This window comes from Metopolophium dirhodum, chromosome 8 (assembly GCF_019925205.1).
Source record: "Metopolophium dirhodum isolate CAU chromosome 8, ASM1992520v1, whole genome shotgun sequence".
In the NCBI taxonomy this organism is placed as follows: domain Eukaryota; kingdom Metazoa; phylum Arthropoda; class Insecta; order Hemiptera; family Aphididae; genus Metopolophium; species Metopolophium dirhodum.
Window position 1 is genome coordinate 1,909,935 of NC_083567.1, and position 25,901 is coordinate 1,935,835.

A 25,901-nucleotide genomic window follows, 5' to 3' on the forward strand; every position below is an offset into this window, starting at 1 on the left:
TGTACGTCATAGTTTTTTTTTTTTGTATTTTTCCCGTTTTCCTAGCAATAAATATAATAGTAATTATAATACGAGTACGCGTATACGATATTAAATTATTAAAAACGTGTAAAATATTAATATAATAAATATGGCATAACGCAATAATGCGCCAACTACGACCCGTTTACGATTTATAACATTATAGTTTAATAGTTTATATAATACTATATTGTTAATCTATTATATTTATCATGATAATTGTGCAGGTAAAAATATAAACAACATATCAGTAATCAGATACAACATTAGTTAAGTTAACATACATAATATAATTTATGTACCTATCTAAGTCTAAAATATTATTGTTAAAGAGGAAAAAATGATTTACAAACAGATAACACAATTATATTATTATTTTATCAAAGATTTATGATCTTTTTTAATGATGAACTTAAATAATATAGAAAACAGAATTAAAGTAAATTAGAAAACCTTTTAATAAATAATAAATTTAATTTTTTAGTATATCTATATTAAATTAGGTAGCTCATAGTAGTGTTATCAAAAATATAATGGTTTTTGAACCCAAATAATACCAAATCAATATAAATGTAATCAAACGATTATAAATGAACACTATTTGTTAATTTAATAATAAACTACAACGATTAATTCAATTTTAAGTTTGTAGTCTAAAAAGTGTGGACGTTAATTAAAAATTATGAGTAAGAAAAAATGTATTACTTAGGTACTTATAATATGCAGGGAAACGTTAATACTTTACATTTTCCTATAGACAATATGTTAGTAAGTAGCAACGAATTTTCATAATTATTTACACTAAAATATGCCAATTTATTAATAATACATGACTATAATAAGACTATATAGATAGAAGCCTGTATGCTTCTATTCGAATCCTGCAATGAAGTGAGTGTATATTGTACAATATATATATGATTTGTGTAAAAAGCGGTGTAACTAAAATTGTAAAAACCTACATACCTACAGGAATACGTAAAACAAGAAATTTTTTAACTTACGTCATGGCAAACCTATTTTACCAACATCTTCAACGGCGTGTACGCTATGATACGAATACGTTTAATTCATTTAGACTATACCTAGTAATTAGTAAATACTATACTAAAGAATTGCACGTAAACAACAACATCTTCTCGGCAAAAATATTTTATTTTCTGACCTGCGTCCAAAATATTTAGTTTTATTTGTATTGGCTACGATCTGCTCCAATATATGTATATGTATTGTGAGTATGTATATTGGCGACGTCGAATATGTGTAATAAAATGGGTGTGCGCACGATCCTGATTTATTGTATCACTGCATACCTAATATAAAACAGCTAACCAACTTCTCACAGATCTTGGTTCAGTGACTTTTTATTGACCACACTCGTTGACGTTACATTTTAAACTTTTTTCTGTTATTAAATGCACCCAAAGAAACTATAAATTAGCTCGTTTTATGATGGTACCTAAATAATATATATATATATATATATATATATATATATATATATATATATATATATATATTTTTATATTATAAAGAAGTACACGCTAACCTAGCTAATTAACACGAAATATGAATATTGATGTTACACGAATATTATACAAAGCCCGTGTAATCGTTAAGTCCACTACAATATATTGTTACGAATGATGAACCAACTGATTTCACGAAACTAAAAAAAATCTTAAAACGTTAAGAAACCAAATGGCAAATACAACTGTGACAACGATCAGAAAGAAATATATAGCTTTTCATACCCGTCAAGCCGAAGGCATATTATACTGATTATAGATGTTAATAATTATGCAAGAGAACCACAACATTTAAACCTATATCGTATAAATTATCATAAAAAACCTGCCGGACTACTTGGAAAGGAAAATATTTCGTTTTAATGATACCGACTACATCCCAACTATGTCATAACTTTCAATTCGGGGATATAAAATATTTTTTCTAAACTTGTCTATCATGTTAGAGGAGTAAATATAGTCAGTACAGTGTAAAGAAACTCCATAACGCTCTACAATAATAAAAACGAAAAATAAATATTTAAACTATAACATTAATTTGTGACAAAACTGCTATCGTAACTGCTAAATGTCTGTAGTATTACCTAAAAATAAGACGATTATTGTAACTGAATTAAAATCAATTAATTAAAGTCGTTGGTAAACGAAAAACAATGCCACTAAAATGTACATTTAATTCTTTATCTATGTATATATAATATATTTATTTAAGCATTGTATACACAACAATTTCGAATTAGGTATATTCGCAAAAACAGAACACACCTTGTCATATTGTAATATTTAATTAACATTTTATCAGTTTTTTTTATACGCGACCGGGTACTACATATATATTATTAGGTAGGTACGCGTAAGTGTATTACAAATTAATTATATTTATGCATTTTGATTCGTTGACGTACCTAATAGAATTAATTAGACTGCAGGTAATTCCATCGGCAATGACCATTAAACACAATATAATTATCATGAATGAAATATGTATCGTCTATACCACAATAAATTTTAATTTTAGTTTGTCGTGAATAAAAATATCATATTAATATAAATAATTAAATCATGTGTTGAACTATACAAATTTAAAAACGAATATTGCCGTTCGATAAATGTAAAGCACAGTATTATACCACATGTATGCATATTAATTTAATTTGGTTCAAAATAACAAACAAATTTATATTTCCAAGTATATATATATATATATAAATAAATATAATAATTGTTTAAGATACGAACATTGATTAGATATGGGATAATATCGTCCATCCTTGAATCCAACTTAAATTGATTTCTTTTATAGTATTGCATTAATAGCTTAAGTAACCTACCTATATTATATTTAATCTGCTGGTTACATTTTGTCAATAGTATACATAAAATTAAAAAATTTTAATTTTGTTTTTTTACATGATTTCAACAATGAATATTCATTATCTTTTGAGCATTATGTTTCTGTAATTTACCGTGCGTACACACAACACATAGGTATTTAATGAAACCAATGTACCAAAAAAAAAAAAAGTTAGGTAATATGACCCAAGATAAGTTTGTTTTTATACACAGTGGTGTATATGATTATATATATATAATATATTTTGTTAAGGCTAACCTAATTATTTTTAAGTGTGTTACCTTATTCTAAATAGAATATGCACATTACACAATTATTATTTATTAATGTGAACTAAAAAAACACCAGAGGTACCTACAAATAAAATTTATCACAATTGTATGTTTAAGCTTGAGACTTTAATTATAAAAAAAATTGACGTTTTATTTAAAATAGTTGCATATTGAATTTCAAACCGATTATTTTTTTACGGAATCCATAATAAAACAAATTAGGTACCTACTTAAATAGTTAAATAATGGTTAGTTTTCATTCAATAATCTGATGAGTAAGATTGAAAAATGAATAGTTTACTTAATTTAGTGTAAAATATAAATATTTAGTAAATAAAATAAGCAATCAATAAAATTAGAAGCATTATGTAAAAAATTGTTTCATACATCTAAATTTTGTAAATCTTATACTAACACGACTTCTACTACTTTTTTACTTTTTTGTTACTCATATAATTTGTTAAATTGGTTTTTATTAACTAAAAAAATGTATAACATCATACACAATTATAACGTCACAATTGGCACACAATTAAACGTCAATTATACTTAAATATAAAACAATACTCAAACGACGCGTACCTACCTCCTTAATTTAACATCGAAATTAAAAATGTTGTACATAATATTGTATTCTACTTTTTAACAGGTATAAAAATATATTGTTTTTAAAGTTATGAACTTTATATAAACCAAATAATATAACATGTAACAAACGTAATGTGTTTACACTTGAATTTTATTGTTCGATCGTAAACATAATGTTCAAGCTCAACAGAATTGCCAACAGACATCATGTATACCTACAGAGTATATATATTATATGTTGAGATACAGACTTAAAAATAATATATTGTACGTATGTTCATCGTTCGTCTGAAAGATGTTTTCAGTGTACATATAGTAATTACCTACAAACTAGAGTTCTTATATGAATATAGCACAATATTTGTTTATGCTGTCATATTTACCTACATATAACGGGCAAAAAGTTGAAAACAATTAGGTATATTATTTATTTCGGTTCGATCTATGAAAATGAAGCCCACCCGCCAGCGCGATTTGGACGGAAAGTACTAAGATACCGATACCGGGAGGGAAGTAAACAACGTGGTATATATAGGTGAGAAAAAAAAAAAAATTTCAAAAAAATTCTAAAGAGTGGCGGTGGTAAGAAGTACTCAAGGCGAGCGTGTGGCCTTGTTTTGATTGTTGGAGAAAATTTTTACAAAGCGGGCCGCTAATTTTAGAACCGTTCAGAAATAGAGTTATACATCGACCGCGACGTCACTATGCCGTAGACTATACTATATACTATGCGGACGAGTCGCAATCGTGAAAAAAAACGTTCAAGCATTAATTTATGGCTTACGCGCCGTTATATTTTCTACGGCACCGATAAATCTCACAGCAAATTAACTTTTCACCACTCGTCGATAGGTGTATGATGTAGTTTCGGATAAGTTTTCGGCGCAACGTTGTTATCTCTAAGACGACCTAATCATACCGTGGTGCAGCGTAGGTATAATATTAAGTATATTATTAAGAATTAAGTGCACCGTCAGTCATATTCGGCCGGAAAATCTAGATTAATCCGGCGAACGCAAGCATAAACTCGTGGTGCCTATATTATCTCATCTACATAACCAGCTATATCTACTAAAGTTCTATACACAAACGCACATAATATTATAGTACCTATACGAGTCGTACGAGAGGCCGGGCAAATAACGTTTTACACCTCTTAATGACGCCGGCGTTCACAGAATAAACGTCATCTACGCGTGTTATTATATTATGATTTGGATTTTGTTTTTCCGTAATAAAATGATATTATATTGTTGTGCGTACATCATGGTAGTATACTGTATACGCGACCTATATTATAAGTACCTTTTTAAGTTGTTACAATATTATATACGTAATACGTATACTTTAAAATATCACAATGTATTGCAAATTATGGAACGAATGATTGTATTAGGAAATAACAAATATGATGTAAATTTTATTTTACAATAAAAAAATTGTTTGGATCTCACTAAATATCTATTCAACACAACATAGTTTTTATTATCTTATCTAAATAAAATCACCTGCAGGTTAGCCTTTAACATAACAAAATTATGAAAGATTTTAGAGCTGTAAACGTTATCTCCAGCGGTAGATATATATTATGTTCTATCATATATTATGAGTGTATGGGTTCAGTTTTTAGCTGACCCATCGAACTATGATGTTCATTAAAACATAATTGTTGTATGTGCTGAAAATAAATTCACAGTTCATGTTCATGGAGGTAAAACAACAAAACTACAAGAGAAACACGTCTGGACTGGGTTGCATTAAGTCGGTAAAGCGTAAACATCATCATGATCATTAAAAATCGTAATATAGCAATAGTGTTTTAGTGTATAATAAAATTACATTGAGTTTTTCAAATCAATAATGACCACATTAAACTGTCTAAACTCAAAGGGTCAAGCGAAAGTCCAAATTGTTATACGATAAAATGATCATTTTGCAACGATTGTATATTGTACATTTGTACAAGATGTAAAACGATATTAAAAAGTTTAAAACACAGTTTTAAATATATATTATTTCAAAGTGAATAATATAACAGTTGAAAGAGCACACCAGTATAGTTTTGTTAGTTAGAGTACATTGTTGAAATTAATGTATTTTAACCTATTATAACAATTATATACGAAATAACATTATGTGTTTTGATGGTAGCTTTTTTTTAAATTATAAACAACTAAAAAATTTAAAAAAGAAAAATTAGTAGGTACTTTCTTACAACTAAAAATATTTTTAAGAAAAAGCTTCAGCAGAAATAACACAGATAATATTATTCATTACTTTATGTATTACCTTCATTACAATTGTTATGATGAGTGATGATACCTTAATTTAAACAATGTAATTACAATGAGTGAAATATGGAGAAGAGTTTTACTCTATTCTACGTGCATATAAGACATACATTTTTTTTACTAATTCACCCTCTTAACATCAGAAATGGATAGCAAAAAACTAAAATGACAAAGACAACACACATTAAATAAAAAAATGTATCACCCGATTATTTACGCACAATATACATTATAACTACTCTAATTGTAGGAAATGCAATAATTGATAAACACAAAATCCTAAAAAAAAAACACTACATCACATTAATTTTATTTTGGAATTTTAAAAATTGAGACAGTATAAGACAATAGGTACTTTAAGTGCCATAACATATTGAAACATGACATAATCAGCAATTGTTTTTAGGTTTAAATGATAAAACCACAACAGTTTATTTTTTTTATGTCTTAATCAATTAAGTTAAGTAAAAATATAAGAATGATTTATCTGTAAATAAATTATTAAGGGTGGGAAAGGAAATTCAAATATGTACGAAACTTATTTATAAAACATTTATATATGATTAAGACCCATAGAAAAATAGGTTAATATAAAACTGAGCTATAAGTTATTAAAAAATATATTGATAAAGTAAACTCATTTATAATAATTAATAATCATCTATAAGTTCTTCGTGTAGATAACTCTAAAACCATAAGAAATACTGTATGAATATTAATAAATAAAATGATAAAAATAAACAAGTATAAATTAGAATAAAATGATAATACAAATTGTTTCTGAATATTGTGTTAGATCATTAAAAAAAGAGAGAAAGTTTTTTAAACTACTAATTTAAAGTTTTTTTTTTTATAATTAATCAGAATAAGGAAATGATCGGACTTTACTATACAATAATATGTGATTATATTTTCGTAGAATTTTTGTCTGATATTATAGGTAACTTGGTTTAGTTATTATGGTCATTATATTCATATTTTCCAATATTAAGTTTATAATATAAATTGTAATGTTTAAAGAAAATCAAGAGAAAATGTATAAAAAAAAACATGAATACTAGTGGAATTTACACAATATATATTAGGCACAAGTATTCTACTTGTCTAGTCAAATTTGTTTTTTTAACAACTAACCCGTCATATTATAAGGTGGATGTGTATTGAGTGTGTTTCAAAATTATATCAGTGTATTAACGTAAAGTAATAGAATCAATAAATATATATTTTTATATACACTCAACAATTTCTGCTTTAAAAATCTAAAATGATGCTGATAAAATCGAAATTACAATTAATCATTGACCGAATCATTACGAAGTCGACATCTGTTATAGTGTTATATACGTATAACAAATATAAATCATAGTTAACATTTATAATAAACGTATTAATTACTTATTATACCTATTTGAGTATATGTTACATAAAAAGTAACCAATGCTTTATACTTTATTTTTATACCGATATTACAAAAAATTAACCATTTATCTCGATCAAAAATAACCAGCCGTATATTTTCCAGGCACACTATATTATGGTGAAGCCACGTGAAAGCGTTTCAAACAGGTACACTGATGCCTGCACAAATGCGTTAGACTTATTAAAAAATAACATTAATTACAACTGTGACATACAGGACACGGGTACCTACAACCAAAAACATTGTATAATAAGACATAGGTATTATGATTAAAATTATTTATGTTTTAGATTTTATATTAATACACGTACTACCATTATCCAACAAATATTTTTTGTGTTGTAGATTAAAAATTAATTTTGTTTATAATTATTGTTATACAATGTTACTGTGTTTGAAGAGGTAAGTAAACATTTTGTTTGAAAATAGTGGCACGCCAAACAAATATGTTAGTCATCAATAAATTGGAGATCAATATATTAAAATACTATATTAGCAGAAAAATATTATAAGATGCAACTAAATATTAACAAAGTTCATATTGCACTAATAAGTATAATAACGTCCTTTAATAAACCTAATGTAAATTTCCACAATGCCTGTTTGAATGCAATATTGTTGTATGAAACGAATTGGCTTAAAAATTATGTTCATTTTATAACATCGAAATATTTCTGAACAAATCATATTATATTGTTTAAGTTTAACATATATATTATTTACTATTTAAGGTTTCTGTATTACGTAGGTACATAGAATGAATATCTTATGTGTCCGTCCGTCCATCCATCCATCCATCCGTACTTCCGTTGCCCGTGGTCACAAATCACTATTGTTGGTTTTCTTTTAAAAAATATTTTACGATTTTGTTGACCTATACCATTACTTCTATACATGTTCGTTGTCTCTAATATTATGTTGTTTTATTGACATTAAATTAATAAAATATTCTAATATTATTTCGTACAATATACAATATAGATATAGTAGCTAATAATAAATAATCACGTGTTTTACGTAGATGTGAAATGTATGTAAATTTGAACATAATATACCTATCGAATTCGATTAGGCGATATACACATTTTACAATTCATTTCAAACTCATAAAATATATTAAGTTATAAGTACCGGGTACACGCATAGAAAATATATAGGGACTCTGTGTGTTTGTGGGCATTTTTAATGCGATATTATTATTTACTTTCAACAGAATACACTCGTTTTATGTAATAAACATATAGGAAATTCGTGAATGCACGCTCAGATTTGTTATTTTATTGTTATTTATGATTCGTATGAGTAAATTTAGGTACACTTTATTCCATTATTTATTAAAACAAAAAAAAAATTAGTAATTGCGCGAAGTATCATAATACCATATTGAATAAGCTCTTATATGATATTTCAACATTATTTTGTCTACAATCTTCCGTATATAAAGATGTGAACAACGTGATAGATCAGATAAATCAGATGAATATAATTTAAATAAAACACCATAATATGAATCTTTTTTACATTATTCATTGTATAAATCGAGGGTAGTAGACCTATGGCAGCTGTATGGCACAAATAAAAAAAACTAATAGATTTCACAAGAACACGAATACTAAAGAATATTTACTAAGTAGTTTCAAAAGCAATACTGCAGCACTATACTCAATTTAGTATTTGATAGAAAATCTTACATAACGTTGTGTTGTATGTTTGCTAAAAAAAAATATAGTTATATTTAAATCTATCCGAATTTAATAAAAGCGTGAGTAGACTTAAAATTCTTTAAATGTAAAATTATAAAGGATTGTATTTTGTTGATTATAAATTCAAAAGTATACGTGATTACAATTTACAATATGCGTTTAATATTTATATCTAAATACATCACCATATATTATTATAAATTATAAATATGGTACCATAATTATGTCAGCTAATAAAGACGCACAATTAAACAAATGAATGCAAATAATTTCTTAAGATAATAAAATTACTTTTCGTAGTTCAATACACTTAATACTCAGAGAAAATAATTTGTAGTAAGAATTTGTATTTACTAGTTACACTAAGGTACTTATCTCTTAATTGTTTTAATCTATTTACTCCACTCAACTTGTTTTAACTTGCCTATTATTATTATTATTATTATTATTATAGTTTATAGATATCAGATAATTTAACTTATATACTTCAGTAAAATTTACTTATGAGAGTTGAATTATATGCAAGATTATTTTAGAAACCATAAGTATATATAATACATTTCAGTATAACTAAATCACTTATGAAAGATAAAATAAACATCTATCAAAATAATCACAATGTTTGTTTGAAATTATTTAATATATAAAGGTATAATATATTCATACATGTATTGCTAAAATACGTAATAAGTGGTTAGAATAAACAATAAAAACAAAATATTTAAAAATGATAACTGACATATTCCTAAGAGTTGTTAAATATAACACTGTCGCTGAGTATACCTCAATAATATATATACAATATTATCCAATCGAATAATAAGAAATACAGTTATGAGAATTTTAGTCGAGTGTTACTGCTGGGGGGTAGCTACTCACCTCCCGCATTCAAAAGCCTTTAAATAAATTCAGCACATATGCTCATTGTAAATATTATATTACATATAATCTAATAAATGTAAAAAAAAAAAAAATGAGAATTCCAAAATTTATTTGCTGAATCCAAATAGTTATCTCATTATTTGTTTTCTTTTAATATTTGAAAGTTATTTTACCAAACACTTAAAGTGGCAAATTTAAATATTACAATGGAATTTGTATGTGATCACTGCAGTCATTGGTCATTGGTTTTGACCAATCATTATAAGGTCTATGATTTCATTAAAATTATAATATTAGTTTAAATGCACGTTTTTTTAAATTTCCAGGTAAAATATACGAAGGTAAGACATTTTTTTCTTGCCTAATAATGATTAATTTCTACTTTATATATATTTTCTCTTTTGAATAAGATATTTGTAAAATATACAAAAATGATGGGCAAACATTTTTTTTTTATAATAATATTAAAAACGTAATACGACATTATACTCGTATATTACTTATATTAAACCTCTAAGAATTGTACACGTTTATGAAAAGTTAATTTATTACACGCACATTATTTTTGTGAATACACACGTAAAAAGAAAGTAAAGCCCATTCCATACAACTACACAAATTACAGCCAAAACAGAAAGCAATAGAAAATTGTATTTGAAAATTTTAGATCGTGTAATAAGATAGTTAGAACCATTTGTTAAAAACAGTATAGAAGCTATAACATAAGATAGTATAAGGTATATAAAAAGAAAAATGTAATTCTAATGTACTATAAATAACATTGCTGCGAACGCACTGCAGTTAGGTAAGAAAAGTCTTAGATTTAAATCTATCAATATTGGTGGACACTATATTACTATAATATTATGTGTCCATGCGATATTTTATGACTGATGAGTGATAACTTATTATATAACCCTCATGGCTCATCAATTCCTTACATAAAGCGACAAAAAATGTAAAGATGTTTACTAGAAAACTGTAGCGGTTTCGATAGCGCAAACTTATTTCAATATCTGCATGTGTAGTAGGATATTTATGATTAGTAGAACTCGTTTGAACACATTAAAATAATCAATGCACTTGGGTGTAGTCTGTGACAATCGTTTATATAGCAAGGTCAGCATGGAGGCTGATATTTCTTAAATATTCGACACTTGTATGACGCAAACGTTGCTGCAAATATAATATTGTGGCAGACTTCAAAAATCACAAATTTCTGATTTTTTAAAACGATTGATTTGAGTGTTCAGCTACGCATTAAAGTTGTTACGTTTGTGCAATGTTGTGGATAAATCCAATCTAACTGAAAACGGATATTACTATTACGCATAACCATAATCGTAGGTATGCATGATATTTAAACGCAAGGCGATAAAGAAATTGGATACACGCCGAAGTCTTAACAAAATCATGCGTTGATAACTATACAAAAACGATGGCCAATTATGATTCAAATATAGAATACACGAATACATAATTGTCAAACAACTTCGAAGATCTATTATGTACCTACGTGGGATTAGAAGAAAACATTTTCCCGAACACCGCGGAAGATAATTTAAAGCAGTAAAGTTAGTAGAAATGTGAATCCATAAAAGTATACCTACATTATGAATGTGCACCAGACAAATTTTTTCAATGTTATTTTATTCTCATGGGTATTTTAAATTTGTATGAAAAAAATTTAGTTGTGCTAGTTTCGGACAAACGAGTCGTTAATTAGGCAAATGTACACACATGAATAATTTAATATATTATACAAACATGCAGTATGGTTGGGTAAGGGCAAAGAAATTCTCAACATTAAATTATATTTTAATTTATAGCACAAAAATAAACTCCTTACATGAATGCTTCAAATACTATTATGTATTTATGACGTACATAGTTGTAGATTATATATACTCAAATAATACGCTTATATTATAATAGTTTATAATTTTGTTGCACTAGAATTGCCTATATCAGGCGCCGTGAAATCGTAATATAATTTTTAGTATTAATATTATAACCTACATTATAAAACTTTATATTATAATATTATATTTCAGCTTTATATTGGTACCTCGAGATTTCTACATTATTATTATTTGATTAAATGTGTGTTAGATATGTATTAATTGTGATATCATAAGAAATAACCTTATCATTAATAAGAACATAAAGTTAATTATGATACATTTAATATATTTTTGTTTGAATTATTACTATTGAAAACTAATTAAGGAACTTACAATATTACAATAAGTTTATACTGATAGTATTTTACCACAAGAGCAATGTTATACTGTCATTCAAACATATTTTTAATATTAAAAAAAAATTAATATTTTATTAATGCAATAACCAATACATAATGCAAATACATAATTACATCTAAATAACATTACTATTTACTACCTAATAGATTCCTAGTGAAATAACTAAAAAATATTTTCTCTTGTTATTTTTATCAAAAAAAATAAAAATTTTTAAACAAAAAAAACAATGATTATAATCATAATGAATGCATTTGATATCAATATAGAAAATAAAAATTAAGAAAATAATTTATCAAATTCTATTTAAAAATATTATTAAATTGTTATTAATATATCAAATTAGTTAATATCTAAATAGCTACTTATACTATTTATAAATAAATAGAAGTTAAAAAAAATATATACCAGGGTAGGTTTAAAATTAAAAATTACCAGGACACATTTTTCCAATTACAATATTATAATCAAGGCAAATTGTAAAAAAAATGTTTCAAAATGGATGTTACTTTCAGTATTAGTTTTTTATTTATTATAATAACATTTGATTTTGTACATACTATATTTATTTTTAGAGTATTCATTTGTGTTATAATAGAGGATGCATACGTAATATTTTAACATATTTTATGATATAATTCAGTATTTGCTAAATATTACTACACATTTTGTAGTCATCAACATAAATAGAAAGTAGTTATCTTTTAATGTTAAAACCAATTTTTGTGGAATGTTTCTATTGTGTTTGTGTTATTTGATTAAACAAAACTTGCTCAAAACATATATTATACAATTATACAGCTAACTAGCAGACCATAGCCATTATATATGAGCATAAGACACTTACCTGATAACGTAATTAATACACATAATGCTCTCAGGTTTTAGACCCTTGTGATCATTTAATATGGTAGCTTGTGTAATTATCCAAACATAACCACCTCCTTTTGACAAAAATCGGTACTTGTTTGTCTCTACCTGTCCTTTTTCGAATACTGTAAAAAAGTATTATTTTATTAATTAAATACTTTAAATAAATAATTAATGTATAAGTAAGTATACTCACATATTTTAAAACTTTTTTCAACCGAATTACAATCTTGAGCATGGTAATAATCGAACACAGACTTTGCAACTAATGAATCTGGTTCATACCCCACATAAGTTGTTATACTAAAAATACAAAACAATAATTTTTATAATTATTTTAATCAGAATTATTTAAAAATATATCTTTTATAATATAGCATATAATATAATAATAATTTTTATTTAATGTTGATCAAAAACTGAATTAAAATATGGAAACTACTAAGGATTAATATTTTTTGTTGATATTGATTAATAATATATTTATACAATGTATGTAGATAAATATATAAAATAATATGGTTTTTAAAATTAACGTTGAGATTAAAAGTTATGAAATAATAAAACAAAAATTTATATTTTTTAAAATATTAAATAATTATTAAAATGTTGGTCCAATAAGCAACACAAGTTTCAATCGAAAATTATTGAACAATAAAACATAAAGTTTAACATAAAAAAAAATAGAAAATTTGATCATCATCATGTAAATAACATGTTTTAAATGAAAAATTTAAATATTCATGAATATCAATTCAAGCAATAATAAAATCAAAACTAATGGTCAAACTAGATGCACTTCATTATTTTAAATAAATAAATTAGATATTTTAAAGTTAAATTCTAAAAATAATGTATATTTTTGAAAAAAATGCATTAAAAAGTTTATTTTGTTGATCTAATTTATATATTTTGTAAGAAATATTTCAGAACAAAATTTTAAAATACAGATAGTACTGTTATTTTTATTAACTTAACAGAATTATTATAAAATGTTTTAATTATCTATTTAATTTCTGTATTTAAAAAGTATGTTATATAACTTTTAAAAGTAATAGAGTAATAATTTTATTATAAATACTTTTTATAAGTTGGGCAAAAATTATAATAACTAAAACAAATTACATTTTAAGACTGCTACAATAATTATCTTTAAACTTTAATAATAGACGATTAATTTAAATGTGACGATTAAAGTAATTAATAATTTAGAACAGCCCAAAAAAATAGTAAATATCAATAATTAGTATATTTAGTAAGTAAAAATAAAATTCTTAAAACTATTTTAAGAATTAATATTATGTTTTATAAATGATTCTAAATTGCCTAATCATTGTTTTCTTTCAATGCCATGTACAAACAAAAATATATAATCTTTAATTTAAAAAAATCTATTTCTCACAAAACCGGTTTTTTAAAAATTGTTATATATTTACAAATACAAAAGAATATAACTATTAAATTTAGTTCTTTTGAATGCATTATAATTATATTTAAAAAAAATGTATTTAAATTTGTTTAACATGATTAAAAAATAATAACATTTATTATTTCTGAAATTTAATATTAACAAAATCCTATTATTTACTATCTTGAAAAAAAGCAGGTATGTGGATGTTGCTCTGCTGTACAGCAGGTTACAAGTGCTTCACTGTAATGGTTCATGTTAAATTTAAATTCAATGATATAAAATAATTGCATACAAAAAACGATTCTGAGTGAAGAAAGTCTAGTACCCTATAATTTTACTAAGTAGGTATATTTTATGATATTATTGTGATTAAAGTAATTCATTTTAGTATTAGGCATTAGTATCTAAATTCATTTTTGCCAAAAAAAAATTATATTTGAAAATGTCATTGTGTGTTAAAAAATATAATAATATACTCTAAGTTTCATATCCACGAATAATATTTTTAATTGCAACAATATAATTACCACCTAAAACCGTTAATCTTTGTTTTAATATGTAGTTTCGTCCAAATTTGAATTTAAAATGTCTATGAAAAATAACTATTTATATATTTTTTTTAGATTTTTTGGTTACAAAATAAACTATTTATGAGAATCTTTGTTTTAAATTTTCAATTCTTAGCTATAAAAATTGAACATTTTATAATTTATAAATTTTAATAATTGTTAATTTTCGAGATTATGATAAATGTTTTCAAAATTAGAACTTTAAATACTTATAAAAAAAAGTGGTACATATAGATCTTTAATATTTTTCAACTGCTGTTGTAACAATATATCATAATCCTTGTATTAAATTTTCAAGCTTTTTGACCCAACGAATAAAATTTTATTGACAATTATAGGAAAAAAACTAAAAAACATAAAATTAAAAATGTTTGTTAACAGCTCAAAACGAGTTGAAATATTTTGATTTAATTTTATCAATTATAAGAAATGATAATATAAACATTTAGTGTAAATTTCAAGTACCTACGGTAATTTTTTTGAGAGCTACTCTATAAACCAATTTGTTTTTGTATAGAAATTCCCGTTTTTCCTTAATTTTTTTTTTTGTTTTTCTATGCGCTTTTTAAAACTAGAAGGAATTTTAAATTTTGACCTCCCCAATACACCAATTAGATTCACTTTCCCAACGAAAAGATACTGAAGTTTAAAATAGTGGCATTACTTTGACCAATTATCGTGTACACACAAAAAAAAAAATAATAATAAAAAAAAAAAACACACACACATCATGATAATATAATAAAAAGTAATACATATTTTATGACTACAGTTTAAAACACTAATTACATAATTTGAACAATGTAATTTTTGTAACTTACACATCATCGGCTATTATATATTTCATATCCAATGAATGCTTGCTGAAAAAAATCTTGCTCTGTTTATACAATGGTATCTCAATATTTGCAGGATGTGGTATTGGTTCAGCAATCGACACAAATATATGAGATGGAGAATCAGCCGATTTTTCAAACTTTAAATCACTATTATTAGATTTATTATCAGAATCTGTTTTTTTATCTGATTCATAGTCTGAATCAGATTCTCCATCTGATAAAACCGATGATTTTATTTTGGCACACGTATTGATAACTGAATGTCCTGTAAAATGCAGCACCTAAAAAGTATAAAAACTTATTATTGTATGATTATATATTTCTAGGTAAATTAAATACTTAAATGTTATCAAATGTAATATGTTGAAAATGAATGGACATTTTTTGTAGGTATTTAAATATTGAATAAATAATGGTAAAATTTAATTCTAATAAATTGTAAATATCTAAGTGTGTATATCATAGACTTTTAACCAAATTTAAACATAATAAATTAATATGGTTATTGAAAATGTACCTATACTTTGATAGTAACTGGTTTGATAGATCACGTAGATACTTTTTATCAAAAAACTAGGCTTGAATAACTTTAAACACGTAAAAATCACAAAACGTGTAGTACTTATTCTGAATGTTTTTAGAAATGACACATATTTTTGAAATTTTGAGAATAATCCTCTGATTTTTTTTTGTAGGGTTTTAATTTTAATTGTTTATATATATATGTATTTATTATATTAGTCAGTAGATATTGTATAAGAACAATAACTCTAGAAAATATATATTGATTTATTTAACAAATAATACTATTTGAAAAAATATTACATGCCATACAGCAAAGTGTGCAGACTGAATGTGTATCATAATAAATGCAATATTCAAACTATAACATCAAATCAAGTAGAGTGTCAAATATTATAAAGGCATTAAAATAAATAGGTACAAAATATAACAAGTGTTCCAGAATACTGCCAAATTAAATTAGTTAATCAACGCCACATAGCAAACTGTCGCGTAAAACATAATTTACAAAATAAAACAATTAAGATCTGTCATCAATTTTAGGACAATGATTTTAAATATAGCTAAATAAAATGTATTCACACAATAAATTAATTTTCTAAGTCGTGCTGAATTTTAGATTCTGAGAGGAGCGATGAATGTATTGATTTTACAATGATGTCTATTTTTTTATTTTTTTTTTATTTTTGTGTCTGTGTACACGATTAGTAATCGAAATAATACTTCGATTTTCAACTTCAGTATCTTGTTCGATGGGAAAGTGAATCTAGTTATAACTTTTGGGAGGTCAAAGTTTAAAATTCTCAATAGTTTTCAAAAGCGCCCGGAAAAACAAAATACAAATTAAGGAAAAACGTGAATTTTTACGCAAAATCAGTTTTTGACAAAATCGAATTTTAGTTTTTGATGTAACTTAAAAACAAATGAACGTACATACAAGAATTTTTCACTGGTTTGTTTATATTTGCATTTTCTATGTACGATAAAATTATCAAAATATTTTTATTTGTTTTGAACTGTTTAGAAACATTTTCTGGTTTCCAATTTTATTAGTCTTTTTTTCTATGAATGTCAATAAGACTTTATTTGTTGGGTATAAAAGGCTCCTACTATATTGTTACAATGATATTTGAAAAATATTAAAAATCCTTAGTCACAGTTTTGATTTATAAGCATTTAAAGTTCAAATATTGACAAAATACGAAAAAATCACGAAAATTAGCCAATTATTTTGAGTTGAGAATTCATAAAAATTTTTCTTTTTAAATCTAAGATTTGAAAATGTAATACAAAATTATCCATAAGTTGATCTACTTTTATCAAAAAAAAAAATGTCTACAAGGAAGTCAAATTAAATTTTTATGAGCGTTTTAAATTCATATTTTTACAACATTTGATATTCACTTGATTTCTCATGTAACGATTCTCTTATTTTGTTGTAATTAAAAAACGTATGATTGTAGATACTTGAAAATTTCACTGAATGTTTTTATTAGAATTTTTTATACACGATAAAATTTTGAAAAAATTTTGATTCTTTTTGAGCTGTTTACGGACATTGTCAGTTTACCAATTTTTTTCTATAAATATCAATAAAATTTTATTTGTTGTGTAAAAAAGCGAGAAAATTTACTGCAAGGCTCCACGTAAATAGGTTATATATAAATTACTTTATTCACAACAATATCATCAAATATCATAGGCTGACTGACCGTTTTCGCTCAGAATCGTTTTTCTTATACAATAATATTATATCATTGAATTCAAATTTAACACCATCCATTACAGTGACCCACTTGTAAACTTATGTACAGTAGAGCGACACCCACTTGCCCACTTTTTTTTAATTTAATTTAAATTAATATATACACGGACAAGTGTCTTATCACATAAAATAAGTTGTGTTACAAAATATAGTTTAAAGTAATACTATATAGATGACAAAATTGTAATAGTATTTAACTTTTAATTGAACACAACAAAGTGTAAGTTAACAATATAAACAAAATTACAATAGTTTCACCTTAATTTTAATATGACAATAATAGGTATTACCTGTGTTCATTAAAATGTTAGCTGGGGAATTTAAAATGTAATTTTTGTTTGAAGAAATCGGATAAAATGGTAAGGAGCTTCTAGTATGGAGGCTATTTATTCTAAAACGAATCAAAGCCAACGTTTCTGGGCAGTCAATGGTACCAGTTAATAATTTGAGCAAATTTTTTGAGTGCAGCAGTTAACGACGGTCTCTAAGGAGCAATATTCTAAGCTAGAATTAACTAGAGAACAATAAAGTATTTTTAGAGGGGGAGGGTTTGAAAAAGTTTCACACGTACGTTTAATGAAACCTAAATTGAATATAGCCTCATTTCTTATAATTTCTGAGTGTAAGGTGAAATTTAATTTGGTATCAAAAATTATTCCTAGATCTTTATAGTCTGAAACGAGTACTATTTGAGAATCAGATACATAATATTTAAATTTAATGGGATTTTTTATTAAATAATACCGCATAACTTAAATGTATTAATATTTGAAGATAGGTGTTTTAAATTGCACCATGCTTGTAAATTATCGGCTTGTAATTTATAGTAAAAATAAAAAATGTACGATAAATAGTTTATTTTAAGACACAATATGATACAACCATGGTCTATGCAATGTTTTAAACTTAAATGCTGTACAGTCGTGGTATACGTGATTTTGTTTAAATAAGTAAAGAAAGTTGGGCACTTCACATCTACGTTATATCAAAATACCTACGCTTATACTAAATAATTATAGGTTGCTAAAATCAAGTTGTGTTTAATTCTTAGAATACCAATTGAATTCGGTTAAAATAATTAATTATTTGCAAGAAAAATTATCTTGACAAACAGGTATTTATTGTGTTGTGTCGAGATATAAAAGTGGATGATCTATGTTGAATTCATTCATTGGTCGCTAACTATTTATTATATTCAGTAATTATACATTATACACGTCAGTCACGCGTTTCAGAATTCTGAGAAACGTTTTAACATGTTAAGAGGACGTCGCACCCGCAAGTGATGTCTCCGTCTTACACACGTAGGACATGGCAAATTTTCGTTCGCTAGTCAGTTTTGATATTAGAGTGAATTGACCTATTATATATAATATTAATATTTTACAAACTCATAGCTCGATTAAAAATTAAAATATCGCAAAAAACCAACGAGAGAACACAGATAATGTTGTTACTTAAAAATTTGATAATAGTTAAATTCACTCGAATATCAAAACGGACAGCGCCCTATTGAAACTAGGGAACGAAAAATGTATAAGTCGTACGTGTGTAAGACGGAGACAACACATGTGGGTGCAACATTTTCTTAAAACGGGTTGTAAAATAGGTGAACGCCTGACTTAGTAATGTGTAGTATAATAATGTTATTGTACTGTTTAAAAACGCACAATTAATTTCATAACATCGTATAAGTAAGTATACAAACATCAACGCATTATATTTTCCTTTGAAGTCTAGTTATCATAATATTAACCATATTAAAAATTAAAATACATGCCTTATATGATGCTGATTTCAAATTTACATTGCGCCCTTTATTGGTCAGAGTGCATTTCATTCTAACAAAAAAAGACTTTTGTTCGCCTATGTCTTTGCTGGTTAAAATGTCTTTCAATTCAGCTTGGTCACAAAGATGGGCAAACTCATAAATTGACTGTCCGATCAAATCAATCTAAAAAAAAACATGTGACGTAAATTTGTAGTTAAACACAAATTATATTTTTCTCAGAATAAAATCACTATACAAATAAATAATAAACATTGTACATGCAAATATGCAATGATGTCAACGAGTTCACGCATATAAAATTAAATTTTACACCATCGTTTTAAAATATAGTAGAAGATACCTGTGATAATCCTAAGTAGCTTGAAATATTTTCTGATATGAATATTATATCTCCATCAGCCGTAGTAATTAAGACAATGCCATCCAATGCTTTGTTGCATATCCCACTCATATTTGGAGGGCAATCTTTTTCATCGGGTTTTACATCAACATTTGCTAAAAATTCATTATAAAATGAATATATATATACATACATATATTTATAAATATATTTTCTTCATAAATACATGCCTAAAATTATAACAATAGATTTTTTAAAAAAAATTGTATAATTTAACTGAACAGCTAATGCCTATTTTAGGTCTACTCCACCTCCCAAGGCTAACAGGATTTCTCTCTGACCCCATGCGTTAAAATATTTCACAATAAAGAATATTTTTGGACTGTTGTGTTTTTAAGGAAATAACTGTAAATCATTGAAACGTCTATGTTGTTAAATATTAATATCACGTTACAATAATAATTTAATATAAGATACAGTAAAAAACGCGTTTTATTTTAAAGAAATAAAATAAAAGTATACAAAATTATTCTAATTACATTTTATTTTATTCAAATAAAATGTTCAAGTTATATAATATTAAGGTACATATTAATTACAAATTTACAAAGTATGATAAACCTATTAAACCTATGAATATATTTACTCAACTATACTAATAATATAAATATTATGATATATATGGAAGGACCTAAGAAATGTATTGTTATAAATTAAAAATTAAGAAAATTAAGAATAAGAATAGGTAATACATAATAATATATTAAAAGTAAAAACGCATAAGTAAATCAATTATACAACTATTATATCTATTAAATCAAGAATTACTCGATACAAGAATGAAAATCAAGAAGGCCTCGAACTGAAACTAATATTTCAATTTTTCAAATACGCAGATATTGAAAATAGATATTCCAAGTTATCATATTATTTTGACATTCTCAAACGTGGAATATTGATTTTTAAATGTTTAATATGTAGGTTATGAATGCAAATTATGATAGTTTTAAGTTTTAGTACATTAAATCATAATAAATTATTTAGTAATAAAATAAGGTACTTAACCTTTAGTCTACGATAAAAATATTGAATTAAATAAAAATGATAAGTACCTACGTTCTATGTATATTAAAATATAATAAAACAAAATAATTGATAATGCGTTGAACTTTTTTGGTTATGCTGCACTCGGATTATAATATAAGTTTTGGGCAGAATACTTAGGTTGTAGGCATCTATTTAATGAGCGTTTACATACTTAAAACTAAAAAATTTATAGAATAAAAATGATATAGCGCTATTATTCTAGAATTTATAAAATTGGTTTAAGATTGTTTTAATTTACTGTACTATTTTATTTAAATATCTTAGCGACACTGTAATTATAACTTTCCTTTAGGTACTTATGATTAGTTATTACTATTACATAATATAATTTTAAATTATAATTACTTGATGATAAAGCGTCCATAATTTTGAAAGATGCAATAGTCAATCGCATAACAGTTGCTTTATCTAGCTGACTAATAACGGATGCTGGTAAAGGTAATGCTGATCCGAGATCTGTAAATATCTCGGTTTCTTTACTACGTCTAGATCGAGCCGCATCTCTTGATTTTTCCTTTCGTCGCTCGGAATTTCTGGAAAACGTAAACATTGTAATAAGCTATTAGCTAGGTATTTATATTAGGTTTTCGACTTCACAATTAAACGGAGGACAGATATAAGATGATAAAAAAATCACAATTTTCTAATATCACATCATACTGTGGGTCCATAAAAGTTGAATATAGAAAATACACATACCTATACACTGTAAATATGTCACGAATAGTGTATTATATAAAATATTATTATACTATGCATTATACTAATGTCATAATTTTAGTTGAATAAAATTAGTACTTATAACTATTAAGAGACAATATTTGTTTTTAAACCATTTTATATTTTACATTGTGAACAAAGCAGTAAATTTTTTTGTGTCTGAAGACGTTTTTTATACCAGCTTTTTTTTCAATACTGAGGGTGATTTCTGGTAGCAAATTAGGGGTAGAGGGGTTAGGTTAGGTTAGGTTATTTTCATTAACCAGCGTTTTTCAAAATAATCGGGTACTTAAAACAAAAACAAAATTACAGAACATTTTTAATTGTAAAACCTATAACTTATAAAACTTGAGAATTTAATACAAGGTTCCTCATAAGTTAAAAAACTGTCGAAAAAACATAGGTGTGCACAATTATTTTTATACATATTTTAAGTTTAAAATTTGACAAAATTAGATATTTAAACGAAATATAACAACCTGTATTTTATTGTTTTAAAAAAAATATTAATCGTAATATTAATTAAGAGTCTTGAAACTATTCGCCATATTATTGTTATTTTCTATATATCGTGACACTTTCAAAATATTTAGACTAATTTAAAACTATTTGTACTACGAACCTAAGTTAAAAACAGCTACCTATTTTATTAATATTAAGCAAAATATTATTATGTTAATAATTATAATATTATATATTAGATTTATTCAAGTCAAAAATAAGCTAGACCTACAGTAGATATAGTAGGATGTAAGTACTACTAATATAAATATAACCTAAACGTAATAATATAAAATATCCTTAGTAATATGTATATAGACTATAGTATATGTATATAGGCTGACAGTCTACGTTAAGAATCGTTTTTCGTATAAATACAATGGTTTATAATTTTATATCATATTATAATCCAAATTTAACACATCCATTACTACGGAAACAGTAACCCACTCAATAACAACTCACTCGGAATCTACTATGTACATTGTACAGAGCAACTTGTTATAGATATATTCAACAAGTACCTACTTATTAGTTTTAATGGAAAATACTATACCTAACATCAAATCATATTATTAAATATAAAGTTACAACTTTAGATAACACGTGACGTGACCATGTGTATACCACATTACAAACTTCTTAGTTATTATTTATTAATTATTATACAACTATACAATGCATTAATTTACCATGTAAACATGTTGTTTTATGATCTATTCAAAACAATAACTAAAATAAAAAAAACAGTCGAATGATAATGACCTATACTCGACATAACCTACCTACTCTCCAAAATGCGAATCGCATTGGAATATATTGAAGGTTGTTGTTACGTTGAAAGTAAGTCAAAGAGATACCTACTAAAATATATTACAATTGTAAAAACATATTTAAAAACAGATGTATACAACCTGCTAATTGTTGTATGTATGTTTATTATAAAACAGTATTGACACGGAGTATAAATATTATATTATATTATTATTGTTTTTTTTAACTTTTAAGGGAACTTAGTACTTTTTCAATAGGTACATAGCAATTTGCAGCAGTATTATATTTACGTTAAGCTTATAGATGACATGTAACATACTGAAAAAGATCAAAATAATTTTAACAATACTCATACTTTCATCATAAAATAAATACATTTTTCATATAAGTAAATTAAAGTTAACTATTAGGTTATAGATATATTATTCGTATTTGCATTCACTGCAATATAATATAACTGACTAAGACGATAATTCCTATTTAACGTAACCTTTTATACATATAATTAAAGTATAAAATAATTAATTTAGTTACTAACTTAAAGAGGAGTTACTCATCCACAGGTCGTTATACGACAACGTATAATACGAATTATAATTTATAATTAATAACACGTTCAACCTATATACCTCAGCACTATCTTTTTAGTCTACAAATATCAGAATAAAACTTAATCTAATACGTAGAAGATTAATTATAGAAGGTTAAAATTAAATAAGTTATTTAAAAATTCAAAATTCGAAATTATCTTCCTGTTAGTTAATTCATAGTTCCCATAAGGAATTTAGCCATAACATTGAAATTAAGTCTTAATAGTAAATAGTCTAAATAAAAATGTCTTTCGTAAGATGGGACGTAGGTAGGTATAATCTGTAAAAGAAAAAAATATTTATAAGAAATTTATTGCATTATGCTGTTAACTAATTCCCGATAATGGTAAAAGTGTAAAACATAATATTATAAATTATAATACTTTCGATACATAATTATAAAAACACGTTAAATTATAATTATTAATTTTAAATAAAATCTAGGTATACTATTATATCAATGATTCATAAGCTAATAGAACAAAATATCCATATTAAATAATGTTTTGTACGAACAAATTATTGTAAATTTCGAAAATATAGGTCACAAACTCATAACCAAATATCGAAGTATAAACTCTTAACAAAGATAATATGCCAAGAGTGATTATTCTATAGAATATTTATCTGTATTCGTAGTTTTAAAAAACCGGACACCATAGACTTTATACTACTATAAGTATACTATACAAGCAATACATGTATGGAAAGCGTAACAACATAGACGGTTTTTGATTACTCGACTATATAGGTACCAATATGTTGGTAGGGTAATATATAATATAGATATATAGGTAGACTACATCACTGCGAGATGTTGTTACGCCGCTCGTATAATACTGTAGTTATACACAGTTCTTGTCTAATAGTATAAGGTATTAAGGTCTATGCCGGACACTCTTGGTCACTGAAATTTTGTCCGTTATTCGGAGGTGTCCACTATTTCGAGGGTTCTACTGTAGAAAGTTTGTAGTTTGTTCCAAAGGAAATGTCCGCTATTGGGAGGTATCTGTTATTGGGAAGTGTCCGTTAGGGAACCACAGTACTTACAATAAAATCGAGAATACAATTTAAGAGGTTAGTGATAACTAATTAATTATATAATCGTATCGTTATTCGCCATGAAGTTAAAAAGACGTAATCAAGGATAGGTTTGTTTTCATCATATCCGCATTCAAGAAAAAATTCAGTCATGTATAATCACAATCTATATGAATCGTATAGATAAATCTATTTATAAATAATTAAATAAGAATATAATATAGCAACAAAAAGTTAGTTATCAACAACATTTTAATACAATTTTAATACAATTTTTTACAATATGCATACAGTTAACACATACTTTTATATTATTTTACCAATTTTAATTTTAATAAACATTTAGATTCAATTTGTACTTAATTATTATTTTTATTTTTCACATTTTTATTAGAGCTTGTTTAGGTACAACGCCTACATGTTGCAATAAATTAGATCCGAAACTTATTCACACTAGAGTTTATTAAAACTTGCAGGCAGGGTCGTAGGTACTGATACTAATACATTGTTTCGGTCTGCACGTGCTCATTGAAATATGTAGATACAATTTTATCACGCACGCAAAATTTTACTTGTAAAATATGTAACTATACGAGGCATTGACTTATTAATAACAGAATTTATGATTAAAATCCAGCGTTAATAAATGATAAGGAAATCATTTTTTTTTTCAAAAAACCTAATAAATATTGAAGGTAATATACCTATATTTACCTAAAAATAACCGATATATTATTTT

The 25,901-nt window shown here is 25.2% G+C and overlaps 1 protein-coding gene across 1 annotated transcript in view; it reads right to left on the reverse strand.

The window, feature by feature from the left end:
• The window catches only part of LOC132951458 (hypoxia-inducible factor 1-alpha-like), a 52,389-nt gene that overhangs the window by 11,881 nt on the left and 14,607 nt on the right, over nt 1–25,901 (reverse strand). Inside the window, exons 2-7 of the mRNA XM_061023281.1 lie at nt 21,882–22,069; nt 20,430–20,584; nt 20,078–20,251; nt 15,993–16,291; nt 13,388–13,494; nt 13,169–13,316 (exon numbers count right to left, since the gene is read on the reverse strand). Coding sequence (XP_060879264.1) covers nt 13,169–13,316; nt 13,388–13,494; nt 15,993–16,291; nt 20,078–20,251; nt 20,430–20,584; nt 21,882–22,069 — 1,071 coding nt within the window. The remainder of the gene's footprint in view (nt 1–13,168; nt 13,317–13,387; nt 13,495–15,992; nt 16,292–20,077; nt 20,252–20,429; nt 20,585–21,881; nt 22,070–25,901) is intronic.